This window comes from Bombina bombina, chromosome 4, assembly GCF_027579735.1.
Source record: "Bombina bombina isolate aBomBom1 chromosome 4, aBomBom1.pri, whole genome shotgun sequence".
Classification (NCBI taxonomy): domain Eukaryota; kingdom Metazoa; phylum Chordata; class Amphibia; order Anura; family Bombinatoridae; genus Bombina; species Bombina bombina.
Genome location: NC_069502.1, coordinates 1150434865 through 1150456284, shown reverse-complemented (window position 1 = coordinate 1150456284; position 21420 = coordinate 1150434865). Strand labels below are relative to the sequence as shown.

Sequence of the window (21420 nt, the reverse complement as noted above, 5' to 3'; positions counted from 1 at the left end):
GCTGGACCAGCGGCAACGCAGGAAGAGGATTGTGAGGAAGAGGAGTCAGAGGAGGAATGTGGCTTTGAGGAGGAGGAGGAAGACCAAGCACAACAGGCATCCCAGGGTGCTAGTTGTTGTCACCTACCTGGTACCCGTGGTGTTCTATGTGACTGGGGGGAAGAAGATACCTTCAGTGACATCAGTGAGGATGAGGAACGGGACAAGAGTAGCTCGGCATCCAACCTTGTGCAAATGGGGTCTTTCATGCTGTCGTGCCTGTTGAGGGACACTCGTATAAAAAAGCTGAAGGAGAACGAACTGTACTGGGTGTCCACGCTACTAGACCACCGGTATAAGCATAAAGTGACTGAAATGTTACCGAATTCCCACAAGTCGGAAAGGATGGAGCAGTTCAAATATAAATTAAAAAGTATGCTTTACACAGCGTATAAGGGTGATCTCACAGCACAACGGGAATCTAACAGGGGAAGAGATGAAAGTAATACTCCTCCTCCCACGACCACGGCGGCAAGGACAGGATGCTTTCCAGACGTGTTGATGATGGAGGAAATGTGGACCTTTTAACTCCTATGCATCGTCACAGTCCTTCGGGATCCAGCTTCAGAGAAAGACTCAACCGACAGGTAGCAGACTACCTCACATTAACTGCGGATCTCAACACTCTGAGGAGCGATGGAACCCTTGACTACTGGGTGTGCAGGCTTGACCTGTGGGCTGAGCTATCCCAATTTGCAATCGAACTTCTGGCCTGCCCCGCTTCAAGTGTCTTGTCAGAAAGGGACCTTCAGTGCAGCAGGAGGTATTGTCACTGAGAAGAGAAGTCGCCTAGGTCAAAAAAGTCTTGATTATCTCCCCTTTATTAAAATAAAAGAGGGATGGATCCCGAAGGGACTGACATTGGGTGATACATTAGAGTAAAAAAGGCCTGATGAGATGAGCTGCCTTGGGCTAAAAATGGTACACACGCTGCTGTATTTTATCTTCGAATGCCGGATGACTTGCGTGACTTATCCGCCAACAACTAGGGTTCAAGCCGCAATGTTTTAGGGTACTTTCTAACTGTCAAACAAACATCAATTTTTCTGGCCGCTGCTACAGCAGCGGCTGCAACAATACCTAATTTTTCAGGCATGTTTACAATTGTCAGTTTGGTAGGAGAGTTTTAAAACTTTCTTGCGCTGCCTTGTTTGGGTATGCCCTAACTCCTACGATATTTTCCCCAAAAAATATCTGGTTGTGGTGTACAGGAGGGGTGTGGTTTTAAGGAGTGAGTGGCGCAACTTAATGCTTATACCCTTATGTTAAAAATGGACAGAGATAATTTCAGAATGAGATTTTTGGAAAAATAACCAAGTAATGTAACAAATAAAACTTTTAAATAGCTATTTTATTGACTTCTGACAATACATATACATTAAAAAATAGGCATAAAAAACATATATATGTCGTTACTCTAAGATGTGGGTTGTATGGAAGGCCCTATGTATGCAGTGTATGCAATTTGTTAGGTTATTTTATTTTGGTCCTTATGTAGTTTCCTAGGTTATATTGCTATTGTCTATTTTTCTTGGTTGATATATTTGGCTGGTATATTTGCTCCGTTGTTTTTAGTGTTTAGTAGCTAATTAGGTTGTTTGTACCTAGTACATAGAATACCTAGTTCAATTCCCTAAAGTAGTAAAAAAACACAAATTACTTATATAAAGATGGAAAAAACGTATTTTTTGTCTAGCGAGGTTCGTGTAGTGAGTGGGCTGTAAAAACTCTTAGTATGATATATTAGGGGAGTAGATCAAGAGATCAAAAAGCTAAAACGATAAAATGGTAGGGATATATGAAATAAAACAATGAAAATAAATATTCAGATAAAAATAGATAGGTAATTCTCAAAATGCATTTAAAATAGTGAATATACTGTTAATATTAAATAGGAATATATTTACAGGAAAAACATTTTACTTTTAGTTGTCGGCCGACACTTGACAGAAAATTGTTATGTTTACAAATTTTGGATTGAAAAAAAACACCGGTGGATTTTACTAGTTGAAAAGTTCAGGATAATTTGTTGGCAGTAAGCGTCAAACTTTGTTGCAACTTGTTAGGTGGAAAAATACTCCTTGTATTGTAATATTATGTTTATGGTAGCAAAATGTTGCAGAGTCTATTAGTATATCCTTCTTTCGATATAGATGTGAGGTCTGTGTATTTTGTTAGATGTAAGATGTTTGCCAGAGCTCTACGGTCTGAAGAGATGTTGCAGTAAGGGGCGGTTTTTTTACTACTCACTGTACTCTTCGCCGATTGTGGAGCCTGGATGTTGCCGCCCGGGGTGGTCCTCTTTTTCTAGTCTTTGATCCTCTGTTGAAGGTGGTAAGGAATGGTTTGTCCACCTCTGAAGTTCCGGTCCTCAATTTGTGGAGCAATTTTCCGAGGGGGCAAAAAAATGCCAATGTGTTTCTTTTCTCCGGTCTTTTCCTCACTTGGAATTGTTCCATAAATCCATGCCATATACACGTCCCCTGATAGGGAACACCGCAGTGGAAGGTACCCGGCCACAATTTCTTTGCACAAAAGGCAATCCCGGACCCCAACCTGTACTCGATTGTGCAAAAGGAAGTAACCTTACCATGGGTCCCAGACCGCACGTCCTTGTAATTCTCTGTCTGGGAAATTATATATCTATCAAATCTATCAATTTATCTATCAAATCTATCTAACTATCAATCGTATCTATCAAATGTATATTGCATCTATTGATCTATGTAATTCGTATCTATCAAATGTATATTGCATCTATTGATCTATGTAATTCAGATCTATCTAATGTATATTGCATCTATTGATCTATGTAATTCGTATCTATCAAATGTATATTGCATCTATTGATCTATGTAATTCAGATCTATCTAATGTATATTCCATCTATTGATCTATGTAATTTGTATCTATCAAATGTATATTGCATCTTTTGATCTATGTAATTCGTATCTATCAAATGTATATTGCATCTATTGATCTATGTAATTCGTATCTATCAAATGTATATTGCATCTTTTGATCTATGTAATTCGTATCTATCAAATGTATATTGCATCTATTGATCTATGTAATTCGTATCTATCATATGTATATTGCATCTATTGATCTTTGTAATTCGTATATATCAAATGTATATTGCATCTATTGATCTATGTAATTTGTATCTATCCAATGTATATTGCATCTATTGATCTATGTAATCTATGTATCTATCTATCAAATCTATCTATCTCGTGGCCGGACTGTTTTGTGACAGCCACTTGTGTTTTGGCTAAATTTGAAGTAGGAGGACCGACCAAGCATCTTTTTCCATCTCCCGGTTCCTAAAATCCATGCCATATACACCTCCCCCCATAGGGGGAGTAACAGGTATTAAACTGCTAAGAATAGTACTACTTAACACACCACTCATATCTGGTGGCACAATAGATTGCACGCGCAGTGCCACAAATTTGAAGCAGGAGGACCGAGCAAGCATCTTTTTCCATCTCCCGGTTCCGAAAATCCATGCCATATACACGTCCCCTGGCGGCGCAAATGCCTCTGGGAACCTTACCATGGGTCACAGACCGCATGTCTTATTTTAATTCTCTGTCAGGGAAATTATATATCTATCAAATCTATCTATTTATCTATCGAATCGATCTAACTATCAATCGTATCTATCAAATATATATTGCATCTTTTGATCTATGTAATTCGTATCTATCAAATGTATATTGCATCTACTGATCTATGTAATTTGTATCTATCAAATGTATATTGCATCTATTGATCTATGTAATTTGTATCTATCAAATGTATATTGCATCTATTGATCTATGTAATTCGTATCTATCAAATGTATATTGCATCTTTTGATGTATGTAATTCGTATCTATCAAATGTATATTACATCTATTGATCTATGTAATTGGTATCTATTAAATGTATATTGCATCTTTTGATCTATGTAATGCGTATCTATTCAATGTATATTGCATCTATTGATCTATGTAATTCGTATCTATCAAATGTATATTGCATCTTTTGATCTATGTAATTCGTATCTATCAAATGTATATTGCATCTATTGATCTATGTAATTTGTATCTATCATATGTATATTGCATCTATTGATCTATGTAATTTGTATCTATCAAATGTATATTGCATCTATTGATCTATGTAATTTGTATCTATCCAATGTATATTGCATCTATTGATCTATGTAATCTATGTATCTATCTATCAAATCTATCTATCTCGTGGCCGGACTGTTTTGTGACAGCCACTTGTGTTTTGGCTAAATTTGAAGTAGGAGGACCGACCAAGCATCTTTTTCCATCTCCCGGTTCCTAAAATCCATGCCATATACACCTCCCCCCATAGGGGGAGTAACAAGTATTAAACTGCTAAGAATAGTACTACTTAACACACCACTCATATCTGGTGGCACAATAGATTGCATGCGCAGTGCCACAAATTTGAAGCAGGAGGACCGAGCAAGCATCTTTTTCCATCTCCCGGTTCCGAAAATCCATGCCATATACACGTCCCCTGGCGGCACAACTGCCTCTGGGAACCTTACCTTGGGTCTCAGACCGCATGTCTTATTTTAATTCTCTGTCAGGGAAATTATATATCTATCAAATCTATCCATTTATCTATCGAATCGATCTAACTATCAATCGTATCTATCAAATATATATTGCATCTATTGATCTATGTAATTCGTATCTATCAAATGTATATTGCATCTATTGATCTATGTAAATCGTATCTATCAAATGTATATTGCATCTATTGATCTATGTAATTCGTATCTATCAAATGTATATTGCATCTATTGATCTATGTAATTCATATCTATCAAATGTATATTGCATCCATCGATCTATATAATTCGTATCTATCAAATGTATATTGCATCTTTTGATCTATGTAATTTGTATCTATCAAATGTATATTGCATCTATTGATCTATGTAATTCGTATCTATCAAATGTATATTGCATCTTTTGATCTATGTAATTTGTATCTATCAAATGTATATTGCATCTATTGATCTATGTAATTCGTATCTATCAAATGTATATTGCATCTATTGATCTATGTAATTTGTATCTATCAAATGTATATTGCATCTATTGATCTATGTAATTTGTATCTATCATATGTATATTGCATCTATTGATCTATGTAATCTATGTATCTATCTATCTATCAAATCTATCTATCTCGTGGTTGTGCAAATGGACTGTTTGCGGTTGTTTGCGGTGCGTTACACGGGGAGTTTGGTCTGTCACTGTGAAGCGGGCGTAACCCTTACACTACCTGATCGATACAACATCATGCTTGATGTTTTAAAGCACGTTATTCCAAACAATTTAGGAATGTTAGGTGATTTATGCTCTTTATGGCTTAAAAACAGACTCTGCATCAACTATGTAATTTTCCATAGGAGTTTTGCCATGGATCCCCCTCCGGCATGCCACAGTCCAGGTGTTAGTCCCCTTGAAACAACTTTTCCATCACTATTGTGGCCAGAAAGAGTCCCTGTGGGTTTTAAAGTTCGCCTGCCTATTGAAGTCAATGGCGGTTCGCCCGGTTCGCGAACAGTAGTGGAAGTTCGAGTCCGTCGTTCGTGAACCGAAATTTTTAGGTTCGCGACATCACTACTGCAGAGCTACCTACCTACAAGTTATATATTAGATAACAACCGCCAAACTAATAAACTATTACTTCAAGTTGAGTTGTATATTTTCTAACAGCTGCAGAGCTACCTACCTGATACCTACAAGTTATATATTAGATAACAACCGCCAAACTATTAAACTATTACTTCAAGTTGAGTTGTATATTTCTAACAGCTGCAGAGCTACCTACCTACAAGTTATATATTAGATAACAACCGCCAAACTATTAAACTATTACTTCAAGTTGAGTTGTATATTTTCTAATAGCTGCAGAGCTACCTACCTGCTACCTACAAGTTATATATTACATAACAACCGCCAAACTATTAAACTATTACTTCTAGTTGAGTTGTATATTTTCTAACAGCTGCAGAGCTACCTACCTACAAGTTATATATTAGATAACAACCGCCAAACTATTAAACTATTACTTCAAGTTGAGTTGTATTTTTTCTAACAGCTGCAGAGCTACCTACCTGCTACCTACAAGTTATATATTACATAACAACCGCCAAACTATTAAACTATTACTTCAAGTTGAGTTGTATATTTTCTAACAGCTGCAGAGCTACCTACCTACAAGTTATATATTACATAACAACCGCCAAACTATTAAACTATTAAGGGAACAAGGAAACTCCTCGGCACACCAGGGATAGATAAAAAGCCAGTCTTTATTTACTAACGAGTAAAAACAAGATCCTCATACAGCAACATGGTAAAAACAATATTAGATGAACCGGAACAGGGGGAACAACACCTCCTGTGACATCATACGCGTTTCATGCCTCTGGGGCACTTGTTCACTGATAGAGAACAGGTGGTGTAGGTGCTCTTAATATACAAATTGCTGTCCAATAACATAGCATCAATGAAGACACATTTCATTAACCCCTGAAGTTCCTATCACAAACAAAAAATTACTAATCTATATAGCCTCTATATGTAGTATCTATTGCAAAAATAAGTGCATATATATACATTATATTATAACATATGTTTGATTCACAATATCACAATTTAATAATGACCATATATACCATTGTTTTTCTTTCTGTATGTAGCAATGAAATATTGTAATATTAACAAGAAAAAATAATAAATTCAAGTATAAATGTAGGTATATAATCAAATTGGACATCAAGACCTAATCCTCACTGTGATGTGAATGACAAAACAGTTTATAATGCGTTGGTTTGAATAGTGTAATGTTTAAAAGGACACTTTTTTTCTTTGTAACAATGCATTATAGTGGTTGGTCAGCGTTGAACAAACATATTTACATCCATTCTGGAATTCAAACCCGTAGGTACCCTAGTTTTTAAATGTAGAATCCAAAAAACCTCCCTTTCATCCAGTTTCTTTTCCCTGTCACCACCCCGGGGATGTCTAGGGATAAAGTCTATGCCCTGTACTTTCAACAGAGATTTATCAGAATTGTGAAAATTTCTAAAATGTTTGGCAATGGGCGTTCTTGAGTCAGGGTCCTCTATGGACCTAAGATGCTCCATGACTCGGTCCTTCAAGGACCGTTTAGTGCGTCCCACATATTGAATGTTGCACCCCTGACAAGTCAATAGATAAATTACATGTGTACTGTTGCAATTGATAAAATATCTTATATCACTTGTCTTGCCTAATGCTTCTGATCTACAGGTGTTACCCTGAACTAATTAAACTATTAAACTATTAAGTTGTATATTTTATATCAGCTGCAGAGCTACCTACCTACAAGTTATATATTAGATAACAACCGCCAAACTATTAAACTATTACTTCAAGTTGAGTTGTATATTTTCTAACAACTGCAGAGCTACCTACCTGCTACCTACAAGTTATATATTAGATAACAACCGGCAAACTATTAAACTATTACTTCAAGTTGAGTTGTATATTTTCTAACAGCTGCAGAGCTACCTACCTACAAGTTATATATTAGATAACAACCGCCAAACTATTAAACTATTACTTCAAGTTGAGTTGTATATTTTCTAACAGCTGCAGTCGCAGAGCTACCTACCTACAAGTTATATATTAGATAACAACCGCCAAACTATTAAACTATTACTTCAAGATGAGTTGTATATTTTCTAACAGCTGCAGAGCTACCTACCTACAAGTTATATATTAGATAACAACCGCCAAACTATAAAACTATTACTTCAAGTTGAGTTGTATATTTTCTAACAGCTGCAGAGCAGTAGAGCTACCTACCTACAAGTTATATATTACATAACAACCGCAAAACTATTAAACTATTAAGTTGTATATTTTCTAACAGCTGCAGAGCTACCTACCTACAAGTTATATATTAGATAAGAGCAAAGGACTGTTCTTTGTGTGTAAACTAACAGTTAAGATGGCACTTAGTAAAATTAGTGTGTCTGAGCTAAAGCAATTACATTTTTCAACGTTGCCCATTGAAAGAAAAATTGAAATTTAAATGCTCAGGCCAACAGCTATGCTTAAAGGGACATGAAACCCAAATTTTTTCTTTCATGATTTAGAAAGAGCATACAATTATAAACAACTTTCTAATTTACTTCTATTATCTATTTTGCTTCATTCTCTTGATATTCTTTGCTGAAAAGCATATCTAGATATGATTAGTAGCTGATGATTTTTAGCTGCTCATAGATGCCTCCTGTGATTGGTTCACCGTGTGCATCGCTATTTCTTCAATAAAGTATATCTAAAGAATGAATGAAGCAAATTAGGTAATAGAAGTAAATTGGAATGTTGTTAAAAATGATATTCTCTACCTTAATCATGAAAGAAAATGTTTGGGTATGGTGTCCCTTTAACCTTACCCAGGTGACAAAATGTAAAACTAGAGATTACAAAAGAGAATTCAAACCCGAGGTATATGATAAATATCCATGGATTTGTGGTTGTGAATTATCTAACAGGCTCTTTTGTTTTTATTGTCTCCTGTTTGCAAAACAAAGTGGGGATTCAAGCTGGGTGAGTTATGGTGTCGCCGATTTATCACATTTAAGTAAAAAAACAAATAAACATAATTGTTCCCAATCACATTTAAACTCCACATTAGAGTTTAATTTGCTAGGAAGGGTTGATATTCGGCAACAACGTGACAGTGCATATCGTTTGAATATTAAAAAACATAATGAGCAAGTAACGAAAAATCGCTATGTTCTTTCCAAAATAATTAATTGTATTTTATTTTGCGGTGCATTTGAGCTTGCACTTCGAGGACATGACGAACGTGATGATTCATTAAATCCAGGCATTTTCAGAGGTCTTATAAACTTCTCAGCAGAGCTTGATGCATCTCTAAAAGAACATCTCGCTAGTGCCACTGTTTTTAAAGGAACGTCAAAAGAAATTCAAAACGATTTATTAGACTGTATGCTTACTGTTTGCCAGAACCAAATAAAGAAGGAAATCTCAAATGCAAGTTTTGTAGCAGTGATAGCAGATGAAACTACTGATGTTTCATCTGCCTTCCAATTGGTTGTTGTTTTTAGATACATTATAGGTAACGGACAACCGGTTGAGAGATTCTGAGAAATCACTAATCCAGCTGGACATGATGCAGAATCTTTAGCTACGTGTATTCAAGCTACTTTAGGAAAAAGTTCTAGACAACCCAGAGAAACTGATATCGCAGAGTTACGACGGTGCAAGCGTGATGAGTGGTCAGCATGCAGGTGTTCAGGCTATGATTAAACGTACCTACAAGAATGCACATTTTGTGCCTTGCTACGCACATTAGCTCAATTTAATTGTCAGCCAAGCAAGCAGTCAAAATCAACAAGTTTGAGTATTTTTTTCAAACCTAAGTGACATTACTAACTTTTTATTAACTCTCCACAAAGGATAGCTATTCTAGATGAAACTGTTAGAAGAAGGATACCTCATGGTTCAGCCACCAGGTGGAATTTCAATTGTCGAACCATTAATACAGTTTTTGAAAACAGGGAACAGTTAATTGAATGCATGGAAAAAATAGAGTCAACATCGAAAAAAGAAATAGCTATAAATCAAGCAGGGGCTATTCAGCGTATGTTACAAGACTCGGTATTCGTGTTTTGGCTTACAGTTTTTCACAATATTATGCCACATGTAGATGTGTTATACAACCAACTTCAGAAAACACAAACAGATGCGGCACTTATTCGAAAACATATTAACACTTTCCAGCAGACAATGGAAAACGAAAGGAATAGAATGGACACAGTGACCATGACGATATCAGAAACAGAGGAAACATCTAGGAAAAGGAAGAGAGAAAATATTCACATTGCTCAGACTGTGGCAGCTAAAGAGATATGCGATGTTATCACAAATCAAGTAAAAGATAGATTTTCTTTTATAACTCACTACTCTGCTGTTTCTCTCCTCCAAGCGGAAAAATTTGCGGATTACGAGAAAATTTTTCCAAATCAGCTTCTTGACCAAACATCAGCTGTTTATCACACATTACAGAAAGATCGCCTGAAAACTGAACTAGGAGTAATTTACAGAAGACCAGATTTTAGAAATATGAATGGTGCCATTATTCTTCTCGTTTGTAATAGAAAATAACTTGGCCAGTACTTTCTCGGAGACCTACAAACTGTTGCAAATTATTTCAACTATTCCCGTGACAACTGCTGAGGCTGAGAAATGTTTCTCAACTTTAAAACGAGTTAAGACATTTCTAAGGAGCACCATGACTGAGGAAAGACTGACCGCTCTAGCCATACTGACAATTGAAAAACAATTGATAAATTACATTCCTAAATTCAACGAAAATGTTATTGATTTATTTGCCTCAAAAAAAGACAGGCGGAATGACTTGATTTACAAAACTTGTACTTGAGTTATAAACATTGTTTTAATGTTTACCTTTGAAGTAAATTATTAAGCACTAGTGTAATAGAAATAATCTTCTTTTGTACTAGAAAGTAAAATGTTGGTGTATTTATCTTCATGTTGCCACGGCCTTTGGCTGCATTGCCTAATATCGAACACTGGGGGCTGGGGCAACAGTAATTGAAATGTGGTTGTATTTCTCTATAAAGTGGAAGGTTCTTTAAATCCAGGAATATATATGTTTTCATAAATGTACATTCAATATTCTTATTATTTTGCAGCTTTAATTAATCATTTGGTTAATATATATATGTTATTATATAATTTAACTGAGCATGTATATTTTAAGACTAGACATGGGCAGGTAGTGTAGGCTCCTCCATTTGTGCACTGTCGCACGTGAACATGGCTATACTGAAGAGTATGCATTCATAGATTTAAGATGTCTGTGTCCACTGTGAGGAACACAGTGAGCCATGCATGGTGAGGATATGGAAGACCACAGGCACAGTTCTTGTTAAGGCCAGAAGTGGCAGGGCAAGTAAAATATCGGAGAGGGCCAGAGGCAAAGGCAAAGGATGGTGAGAACGGTCAAAAACAGCCCACAGACCACCTCCAAAGACCTGTACTACTGGGAATATTGTTGAGGGTCTCATGGATTCCACTCAATATCAGCAGATACTTGAGAATAATGTTGAGGAATCAGTCACAAACTTCAGTTGAAGTTACACCCAGGCCGGGGCTGGATATTTCAAGAAGACGATGACCAAAAACACTGCTGGTTCAAATGGGTGGGGCCATTTGAGGGACGTGACTTTCTCAAAGGTGTGTGGCTTTTAAAAATGGGTGTGGCTTGTTAAAAGGGGCGTGCTTTTTTAAAAGGGGCGTGGCTTTCTAATAGGGGCAGGGTCTTGTGCACCCCCATCCTAAAAATTCACCAGCTGCTACTGCCAGTAGTAACATTACTGATTAGCATATCAAACTACTAGGCCTGGCCGCTGACCTTATGCACATTTGCACAATAAGTGATCAGGAAGTTAGGTAAGAGATTTACTTGTCCCACTTGGAATGTCGCCCCTGACCACTACTGTGTCTTTTTGCGTGATGAGGTTATGCTGCTGGGAGCCTGTGACTTCCCCTATGGAGAAAGAGGACAGGCATGGTCTGGGTCTGACAGTGACTGAGTCACTGATGTGCTGCCTGGGTCCTTTGCACCCACTTGGTCCCATGGTTGAGCCTGCCCTGCCACCTCCTTCTCCAAACATTTATTTTCTGTAGTGTAGGTCCCCATCCCTCCTTTCCTTTCCCCTGCTTATTTGTTTTTCCGTAGTGTAGGGCCTAGTTTTTCAACCTGTGATACATTTACCCATGGGGGAACTTGGTGTATTGGCAATGGGTACTTCCAGGATTGGTCTTCATTATTTTATTTTACTGATGTAGCTATTGTAAACATGACATATCAAAGAAAGCTGTGTTTCTCATTTCTAGCCTTGAGCACTCTTAACAGGGCAGAGTATGGGTATTTTCCTGCCTAGGTTAGACAACTACTCAATCACTGATTTACCTCAATTGGGTAAAATTTTAGATTCTGTTTTTTTTAGTGACATATGAGGGCTGGAGTTGAGCTTCACTGATACAGACAGAGAAAGTGCATTACTAGTGTCACTGGGACATGGGCCAGATAAATGTGCCACCGTAAAATAGGTAAAGTGCATCATACTGAAGTATGCCACAGTAAAACAAGACAGATAAACTGAGAATTAATGGTTATTAAATATAGAAAGATGATACCATAAATATTACATTCCTCATCATGCAGAAAATAGTTTATTTTCTTCTTCTTTTTTAAATGTAAGAAGCACATTAATTGCATATAATTAATAATATCAATGGACTATATGTCTGTGTTCTATGTGTTTGTTATTCTCTGTTGTAACATTGCTAAATATTATATTCCAGAACACATAAAACAAATACAGATACATATTCCCAAATCTGGAATTCCAAAATCCAAACTTATTCTAAAATCCAAACTTTTCACTAATAAGTTTTTCAAAATAAAATTATTAAAAAATTACAATTTTCACCTGCCTGTAAGTCACAGAAGTATTAAAATAATATAAAACGACCTGCAGGGGGCACCATTGCACAAGCATTTCACTAGAAATGCTTGTGCAATGATAAATGCCGACAGCCTATGAAAGTTTGATAATCTGACAGAACACTGGCAGTTCTTTCCGGTTGGTCCTTTTGATTTCATTTCAGCTGTGAATCATATGCACTTTAAGGAATTTAAATAACTGTACTTGGCTAAAAAAAATTAACAACAAAAATAAACTTTATAAGAACTAAATTGTAAGAACACACATGGAATAGTCATTCTATCTATAAGGCAAAATGTTCCAGTAATGTCACGTGCATGATGCATTTTTGAATTTTATTTTCTGTCAGATCCTCTGAATGGGACAAGGTGGACCCCAAAGTAAAGGCTGAACTTAACCTGCAGTGCGATGATGGGGAAGCTTGGTAAGTTCTCTTACTGCAAAGAAGAATTGCTCACGTACATACTTGCAAACCAATAAACACTTTAGGGCAGTGATGTGCGGTGACTTCAGAGGCTGGTGAGGCAGTGGCTAGGAATCGGATACGCCTTCATTCTTTAGATATCGTTTGTTGAAGAAATAGCAATGCACATGGGTGAGCCAATCGCATGAGGTATCTATATGCAGCCCCCAATCAGTAGCTACTGAGCATATTTAGATATGATTTTCAACAAAGGATATTTGATTTTCTTCATTCTTTTGATATCCTTTGTTGAAAATCATATCTAAATATGCTCAGTAGCTACTGAGCATATTTAGATATGATTTTCAACAAAGGATATCAAAAGAATGAAGCTACTGAGCATATTTAGATATGATTTTCAACAAAGGATATCAAAAGAATGACGAAAATCAGCTATTAGATGTAAATTGGAAAGTTGTTTAAAATTACATTCTCTATTTAAATCATGAAAGTTTTTTTTGGACTTGACTGTCCCTTTAACTACCAACCTAACTGGAGTGATGCTGCCTGCAACGCAATAAAAATAACTGCCAAAAAACTTATTAAAGAAATATCATGCTGCTTAAAAATGTTCTATCGTTCAGAGCAATAAAAATAACTGCAAAAAAACTTCTTAAAGTTTAAGAATTTTTTTGGCAGTTATTTTTATTGCTGTCTGAACGATAGAACATTTTTAAGCAGCATGATATTTTTTTAAGAAGTTTTTTTAAATTTGGCAGTTATTTTTATTGCGACTCCAAAAATGTCGGCGGGTTAAAGTTTTATTGTGTTTTATATATATATGCTGTGCAAGCAAGGAATTGCAGCTCACAAGCCATAGTAATATATATATATATATATATATATATATATATATATATATATATATATATATATAAATAAATGTGCTGTGCAAGGAATTGCAGCTCACAAGCTATTGTAAAATATATATATGTGCTGTGCAAGGAATTGCAGCTCACTCAGACTTTATTAAATACATTTCTGTGCTGTGCAAGGAATTGCAGCTCACAAGCCATTGTAAAATATATAAATGTGCTGTGCAAGGAATTGCAGCTCACAAGCTATTGTAAAATATATAAATGTGCTGTGCAAGGAATTGCAGCTCACAAGCCATTGTAAAATATATAAATGTGCTGTGCAAGGAATTGCAGCTCACAAGCTATTGTAATATATATATATGTGCTGTGCAAGGAATTGCAGCTCACTCAGACTTTATTAAATACATTTCTGTGCTGTGCAAGGAATTGCAGCTCACAAGCCATTGTAAAATATATAAATGTGCTGTGCAAGGAATTGCAGCTCACAAGCCAATGTTAAATACATTTCTGTGCCATACAGTAAGGTGGGTGAGCAAAAGCTTCAGTTCTCTGGAGCATTACTTTATACTAAACAGTGAACACAGATGAGAGATCAGAATAAAAAGAGAGAACCTAGATGTGCCCGTGCAGCTACTGTAACACTGTTCTAGAGATCCTGCTTGAGAATCTGATAGTATATGATCATGATGATATATTTTCTAACTATTGTTTGAGCAACTGGAGCTGGACTCAGCATTTATTGTCACAATTGATATGGATCATAATTCATATTCATAACGATCATTCATTTACATTGTAAGTTAGAACTTAGCCAATCACTACAGTTACACAGTTACACACAGATAAGTTTAATATTAATTTTGTTTGTGATGATCACTGTGTCAGATCATGTCTAAAAAAATACAATCGATTTACACTACCAGTCAACATTTCATCTGGATCGTTAGCTTGTTTGATCACAATGTGATCAAACAAGATCACGATCCACTCCAGATGAAATGTTGACTTGACTGTAAATCGATTGTATTTTTTTAGACACATCACACACTGCAGATTCAGAATAGATCATTCTTCTATTAAATTTTCGCGCCAGTGTGACAGTCAGATCATGGATGCCTCATCTCATGCCATGATGCCACATGCCAGTGCAGTGCTGGGAGTTTGGGACTGTGGGCTATATATACAGGGCCAGGGGCAGGGCCAGACTCCAGTAGTACCGTAATAAATATAAATATATACGTTAATACACAGTTAGTCTCAAAGTCAGTCAGTTTGTTATCTGTCACTGTGCGTCATGACACTCTCAGTCTCTGACCGACCGTTGTCATCAGAGTCCAGTCAGTGAAGTCCACCAGGCACCACCACACCACCTACCTTGTTATTAGAGTAGATAGTGGTAGACAGAGTAGAGTAGACAGTGCACTCTCTGACAGTTAGTAACACACACGGGGGTCACCGGCTCACTCACACTAGGACTGGTAGGACACGACACTCACACTGACTAACTTGCAGAAGACACCTCCAGGCTGAATGATCCTCCTTATGACTGTTGATGGCTGCCGACGAACAACACTCACTCACTGACGGCGCACGACACAACACCTGACCAGTGCGCTGCGCCTGCCATCCGATTCGATCTGCCACCTCAATTTCCCGCCCAGCAACACAGCAACTCAGCCAGCCCAGAGACTGAGAGACTCAGTCACTCAGACATACAGGGACTCTGATTGGCTGAGGGGCGGGCGGGCAGGCAGGACTGAGGGCTCCCGGAGGCTTGAAGATACAAGCCTCCAGTGGGAGCATTATGGGCCGCAAGAAGAGACTGCTGCATTGGCTCTTATTGTACACTGGGTGGCAGTCTCTTGCGGCCCATACAATACAGTATTACAATTACATTCATATTGCACAATGGAAGTATAGCTAGCCTCTACTTCCTTGCGCAATATGAATGTTATTGTAATTACTTAACGTTTTTTTAAACAATATAAAATAAATTTCAATAAAATAATGAATTTGGTGGAGGGGTGGTGGGGTAGGGGGGGTCAACTTTTATGATGGGGAAAAAAATGGAAAAAAAAAAAAGATTATTTTTTTTTATTATTATTATTTTAATTAAAAAAAGGCTGTAATACCCACATTGGCCAGGGGAGGCACTGCCTCACCTGCCTCTTATGAGTGCACGTCACTGCTTTAGGGTTTGGCAAATACTGTATATTTCAAATTTAGAAGCTATCACAATGTTGAGGCGTTACCACTTTTGTGGGTTTTTGTATATAAATATATAAATTAAAGGGACACTCAAGTCAAAAATTAAACTTCATGATTCAGATATAGCATTTAATTTTAAACAACTTTCCAATTTACTTCCATTAACAACGCCTAGATTTAGAGTTCTGCGCTAGCCGTCAAAACCAGCGTTAGGGGCTCCTAACGCTGGTTTTGGCCGCCCGCTGGTATTTAGAGTCAGTCAGGAAAGGGTCTAACGCTCATTTTGCAGCCGCGACTTTTCCATACCGCAGATCCCCCTACGCCATTTGCGTATCCTATCTTTTCAATGGGATCTTTCTAACGCTGGTATTTAGAGTCTTGGCTGAAGTGAGCGTTAGAAATCTAACGACAAAACTCCAGCCGCAGAGAAAAGCCAGGAGTTAAGAGCTTTATAGGCTAACGCCGGTTTATAAAGGTCTTAACTACTGTGCTCTAAAGTACACTAACACCCATAAACTTCCTATTTTCCCCTAAACCGAGGTCCCCCCACATCGCCGCCACTCTAATAAAAAATTTTAACCCCTAATCTGCCGCTCCGTACACCGCCGCAACCTACGTTATCCCTATGTACCCCTAATCTGCTGCCCCTAACACCGCCGACCCCTATATTATATTTATTAACCCCTAATCTGCCGCCCCCAACGTCGCCACCACCTACCTACAATTATTAACCCCTAATCTGCCGACCGGACCTCACCGCTACTATAATAAAGTTATTAACCCCTAAAGCTAAGCCTAACCCTAACCCTAACACCCCCCTAACTTAAATATAATTTTTATCTAACGAAATAATTTTTTTCTTATTAAATAAATTATTCCTATTTAAAGCTAAATACTTACCTGTAAAATAAACCCTAATATAGCTACAATATAAATAATAATTATTTTGTAGATATTTTAGGATTAATATTTATTTTACAGGCAACTTTGTATTTATTTTAACCAGGTACAATAGCTATTAAATAATTAATAACTATTTAATAGCTACCTAGTTAAAATAATTACAAAATTACCTGTAAAATAAATCCTAACCTAAGTTACAATTAAACCTAACACTACACTATCAATAAATCAATTAAATAAAATACCTACAATTATCTACAATTAAACCTAACACTACACTATCAATAAATTAATTACATACAAATACCTACAAATAAATACAATTAAATAAACTAACTAAAGTACAAAAAATAAAAAAGAACTAAGCTACAAAAAATAAAAAAATAATTTACAAACATTATAAAAATATTACAACAATTTTAAGCTAATTACACCTACTCTAAGCCCCCTAATAAAATAACAAAGCCCCCCAAAATAAAAAAATGGGCCTTATCTTCACCACGCCGGGTATCACCGATCCGTCCAGAAGAGGCTCCCAAGTCTTCATCCAAGCCCAAGCGGGGGCTGAAGAGGTCCATCATCGGGCTGAAGAGGTCCATCATCCGGCTGAAGTCTTGATCCAAGCGGGGGCTGAAGAGATCCATCATCTAGCTGAAGTCTTGATCCAAGCGGGGGCTGAAGAGATCCATCATCCGGCTGAAGTCTTCTATCAAGCGGCATCTTCAATCTTCTTTCTTCCGGATCCATCTTCATCCCGCCGACGCGGAACATCCATCCTGGCCGACGACTTCCCGACGAATGACGAATGACGGTTCCTTTAAGGGACGTCATCCAAGATGGCGTCCCTCGAATTCCGATTGGCTGATAGGATTCTATCAGCCAATCGGAATTAAGGTAGGAAAAAGATTCAAGTTCAATCCGATTGGCTGATCCAATCAGTCAATCAGATTGAGCTCGCATTCTATTGGCTGATCGGAACAGCCAATAGAATGCGAGCTCAATCTGATTGGCTGATTCCATCAGCCAATCAGAAATTTCCTACCTTAATTCCAATTGGCTGATAGAATCCTATCAGCCAATCGGAATTCGAGGGACGCCATCTTGGATGACGTCATTTAAAGGAACCGTCATTCGTCGGGAAGTCGTCGACCAGGATGGATGTTCCGCATCGGCGGGATGAAGATGGATCCGGAAGAAAGAAGATTGAAGATGCCGCTTGATAGAAGACTTCAGCCGGATGATGGACCTCTTCAGCCCCCGCTTGGATCAAGACTTCAGCTGGATGATGGACCTCTTCAGCCGGATGATGGACCTCTTCAGCCCCCACTTGGATCAAGACTTCAGCCGGATGATGGACCTCTTCAGCCCGATGATGGACCTCTTCAGCCCCCGCTTGGATCAAGACTTCAGCCGGATGATGGACCTCTTCAGCTCGATGATGGACCTCTTCAGCCCCCGCTTGGGCTTGGATGAAGACTTCGGAGCCTCTTCTGGATGGATCGGTGATACCTGGCGTGGTGAAGATAAGGTAGGGAGATCTTCAGGGGCTTAGTGTTAGGTTTATTTAAGGGGGGTTTGGGTTAGATTAGGGGTATGTGGGTGGTGGGTTGTAATGTTGGGGGGGGTATTGTATGTTTTTTTTACAGGCAAAAGAGCAGAATTCTTTGGGGCATGCCCTGCAAAAGGCCCTTTTAAGGGCTGGTAAGGTAAAAGAGCTTTTCAATTTTTATTTTAGAATAGGGTAGGGCATTTTTTTATTTTGGTGGCTTTGTTATTTATTAGCTTTTTTTATTTTTTGTACTTTAGTTAGTTTATTTAATTGTATTTATTTGTAGGTATTTGTATGTAATTAATTTATTGATAGTGTAGTGTTAGGTTTAATTGTAGATAATTGTAGGTATTTTATTTAATTAATTTATTGATAGTGTAGTGTTAGGTTTAATTGCAACTTAGGTTAGGATTTATTTTACAGGTAATTTTGTAATTATTTTAACTAGGTAGCTATTAAATAGTTATTAACTATTTAATAGCTATTGTACCTGGTGAAAATAAATACAAAGTTGCCTGTAAAATAAATATAAATCCTAAAATAGCTACAATATAATTATTATTTATATTGTAGCTATATTAGGGTTTATTTTACAGGTAAGTATTTAGCTTATATTTAATTTAGGGGGGTGTTAGTGTCAGGGTTAGACTTAGCTTTAGGGGTTAATACATTTATTAGAGTAGCGGTGAGGTCTGGTCGGCAGATTAGGGGTTAATACTTGAAGTTAGGTGTCGGTGATGTTAGGGAGGGCAGATTTGGGGTTAATACTATTTATTATAGGGTTATTGAGGCGGGAGTGATGCGGATTAGGGGTTAATAACTTTATTATAGTAGCGGTAAGGTCTGGTCGGCAGATTAGGGGTTAATAATTGTAGGTAGGTGGCGGCGGCGTTGGGGGGGCAGATTAGGGGTTAATAAATATAATATAGGGGTCGGCGGTGTTAGGGGCAGCAGATTAGGGGTACATAGGGATAACGTAGGTTGCGGCGGTGTACGGAGCGGCAGATTAGGGGTTAAAAATAATATGCAGGGGTCAGCGATAGCGGGGGCAGCAGATTAGGGGTTAATAAGTGTAAGGTTAGGGGTGTTTAGACTCGGGGTACATGTTAGGGTGTTAGGTGCAGACTTAGGAAGTGTTTCCCCATAGGAAACAATGGGGCTGCGTTAGGAGCTGAACGCTGCTTTTTTGCAGGTGTTAGGTTTTTTTTCAGCTCAAACTGCCCCATTGTTTCCTATGGGGAAATCGTGCACGAGCACGTTTTTTAAGCTGGCCGCGTCCGTAAGCACCGCTGGTATTTAGAGTTGCAGTGGCGGTAAATATGCTCTACGCTCCCTTTTTGGAGCTTAACGCAGCCCTTCTGTGAACTCTAAATACCAGCGGTATTTAAAAGGTGCGGGGGGAAAAAAAGCACGCGTAGCTAACGCACCCCTTTGGCCGCAGAACTCTAAATCTAGCCGAAAATGTGCACAGTATTTTAATATTTACACTTTTTGAGTCATCAGCTCCTACTGAGCATGTGCAAAAATTCACAGCATATACGTATATGCATTTGTGATTGGCTGATGGCTGTCACATGATACAGGGGGAGTGGAAAAAGACATAACTTTGCAATTTATTTAAAAAAATCTACTACTCATTTGAAGTTCAGACTAAGTGCTATTGCATTGTCTTCTTATTATGCATTTGTTGATTATGCAAATCTACGGTGTTGATTGGTCCTTTAAGTTCTTACTCTCTGGCTACCAGGGGATGTTGTGATTTACATACAGTAGAATGTACCAGGTCTGGAAAGGTTTATCTAACAATCAGAAATAGGTCAAATTTATAACGGAGCTTTACAATAAGTAGGGTTACCTATTGTTATTTAGATAAGGACACAAGAAAATGCACGTCCTTGTAAAGATACATTATGTAATACTGTACACTTAAATGACCCTGACATTTGTATTTTTAGAAGTATCTTTACTTCATTTAAAAAAGCTGTATTGAACATTAAAGTGACACTGAAGTAATACATGTAAAGTGAAGGTAAAGTGAAAGGCTCTATTCTACATAATTACTGTTCTCAAGCAAAATAAATATAACTTTCATTCATCAATTTCTTCAAATCTTTATATTACCTGAGATAGCGGATATTATTTTCATGTATTCGGCTTTCCGAAAATCAACCCTTATAATTTTTTTTTTTATAAACAACGATCACGTTGTTGAGCCATCCAATTGATTCTTTGGCCGTTAGGCGGCCGTCAATTTACGTCATCATTACATGGCTCTTGATGCGCATGCTTGACATCTTCTAGTTTGCATTTGCCAAGCGTGCAAGTCCACGTTTTGCGCATGCGCAGTAAAAACTTTGTTTGTGGGCATAGTTTGTACAGCATAGGAACTCAGACGCAACTAATTTGAAACATTTGTTGCGCTCCGATTACCGCAAGCATCTCTTTTTTTTTTATTAGTAAGTCTAAAACGATCGCATTATCTGCAGCATAATATTGAAGATATAATCTACTGGATATAATATATTAATGATTAATTTTATTAAATATTAATTTGATTTTATTATTGATCTTTGCGCAAACCAATTAAAAGCTAACTTTTAAAAAAATTCATATATTATATATAAACAAACAATTTAAAAAATTCAATATATTTTCATATTGCAAGTTTTTTTTTTAAAAATATGTTATTATCAAGTAAAAAAATAATTAATTGCGATAAATTCTCAGATTCTATGATTCAGTAAAACTATGTAATTATCTTTTTAAAAAATATGTATATATATATATCTTTAGTCTATATAATTATTTATATGTATTCTGCTATATATATATATGATAA

The 21420-nt window shown here is 37.1% G+C and overlaps 1 protein-coding gene across 1 annotated transcript in view; it reads left to right on the top strand.

Annotated features, from left to right (window-relative positions):
* Nucleotides 1–21420, top strand: part of LOC128658247 (calpain-8-like) — a 145557-nt gene that overhangs the window by 85379 nt on the left and 38758 nt on the right. The window contains exon 8 of the mRNA XM_053712784.1: nucleotides 12990–13064. Within this exon, the coding sequence (XP_053568759.1) occupies nucleotides 12990–13064 (75 nt within the window). The remainder of the gene's footprint in view (nucleotides 1–12989; nucleotides 13065–21420) is intronic.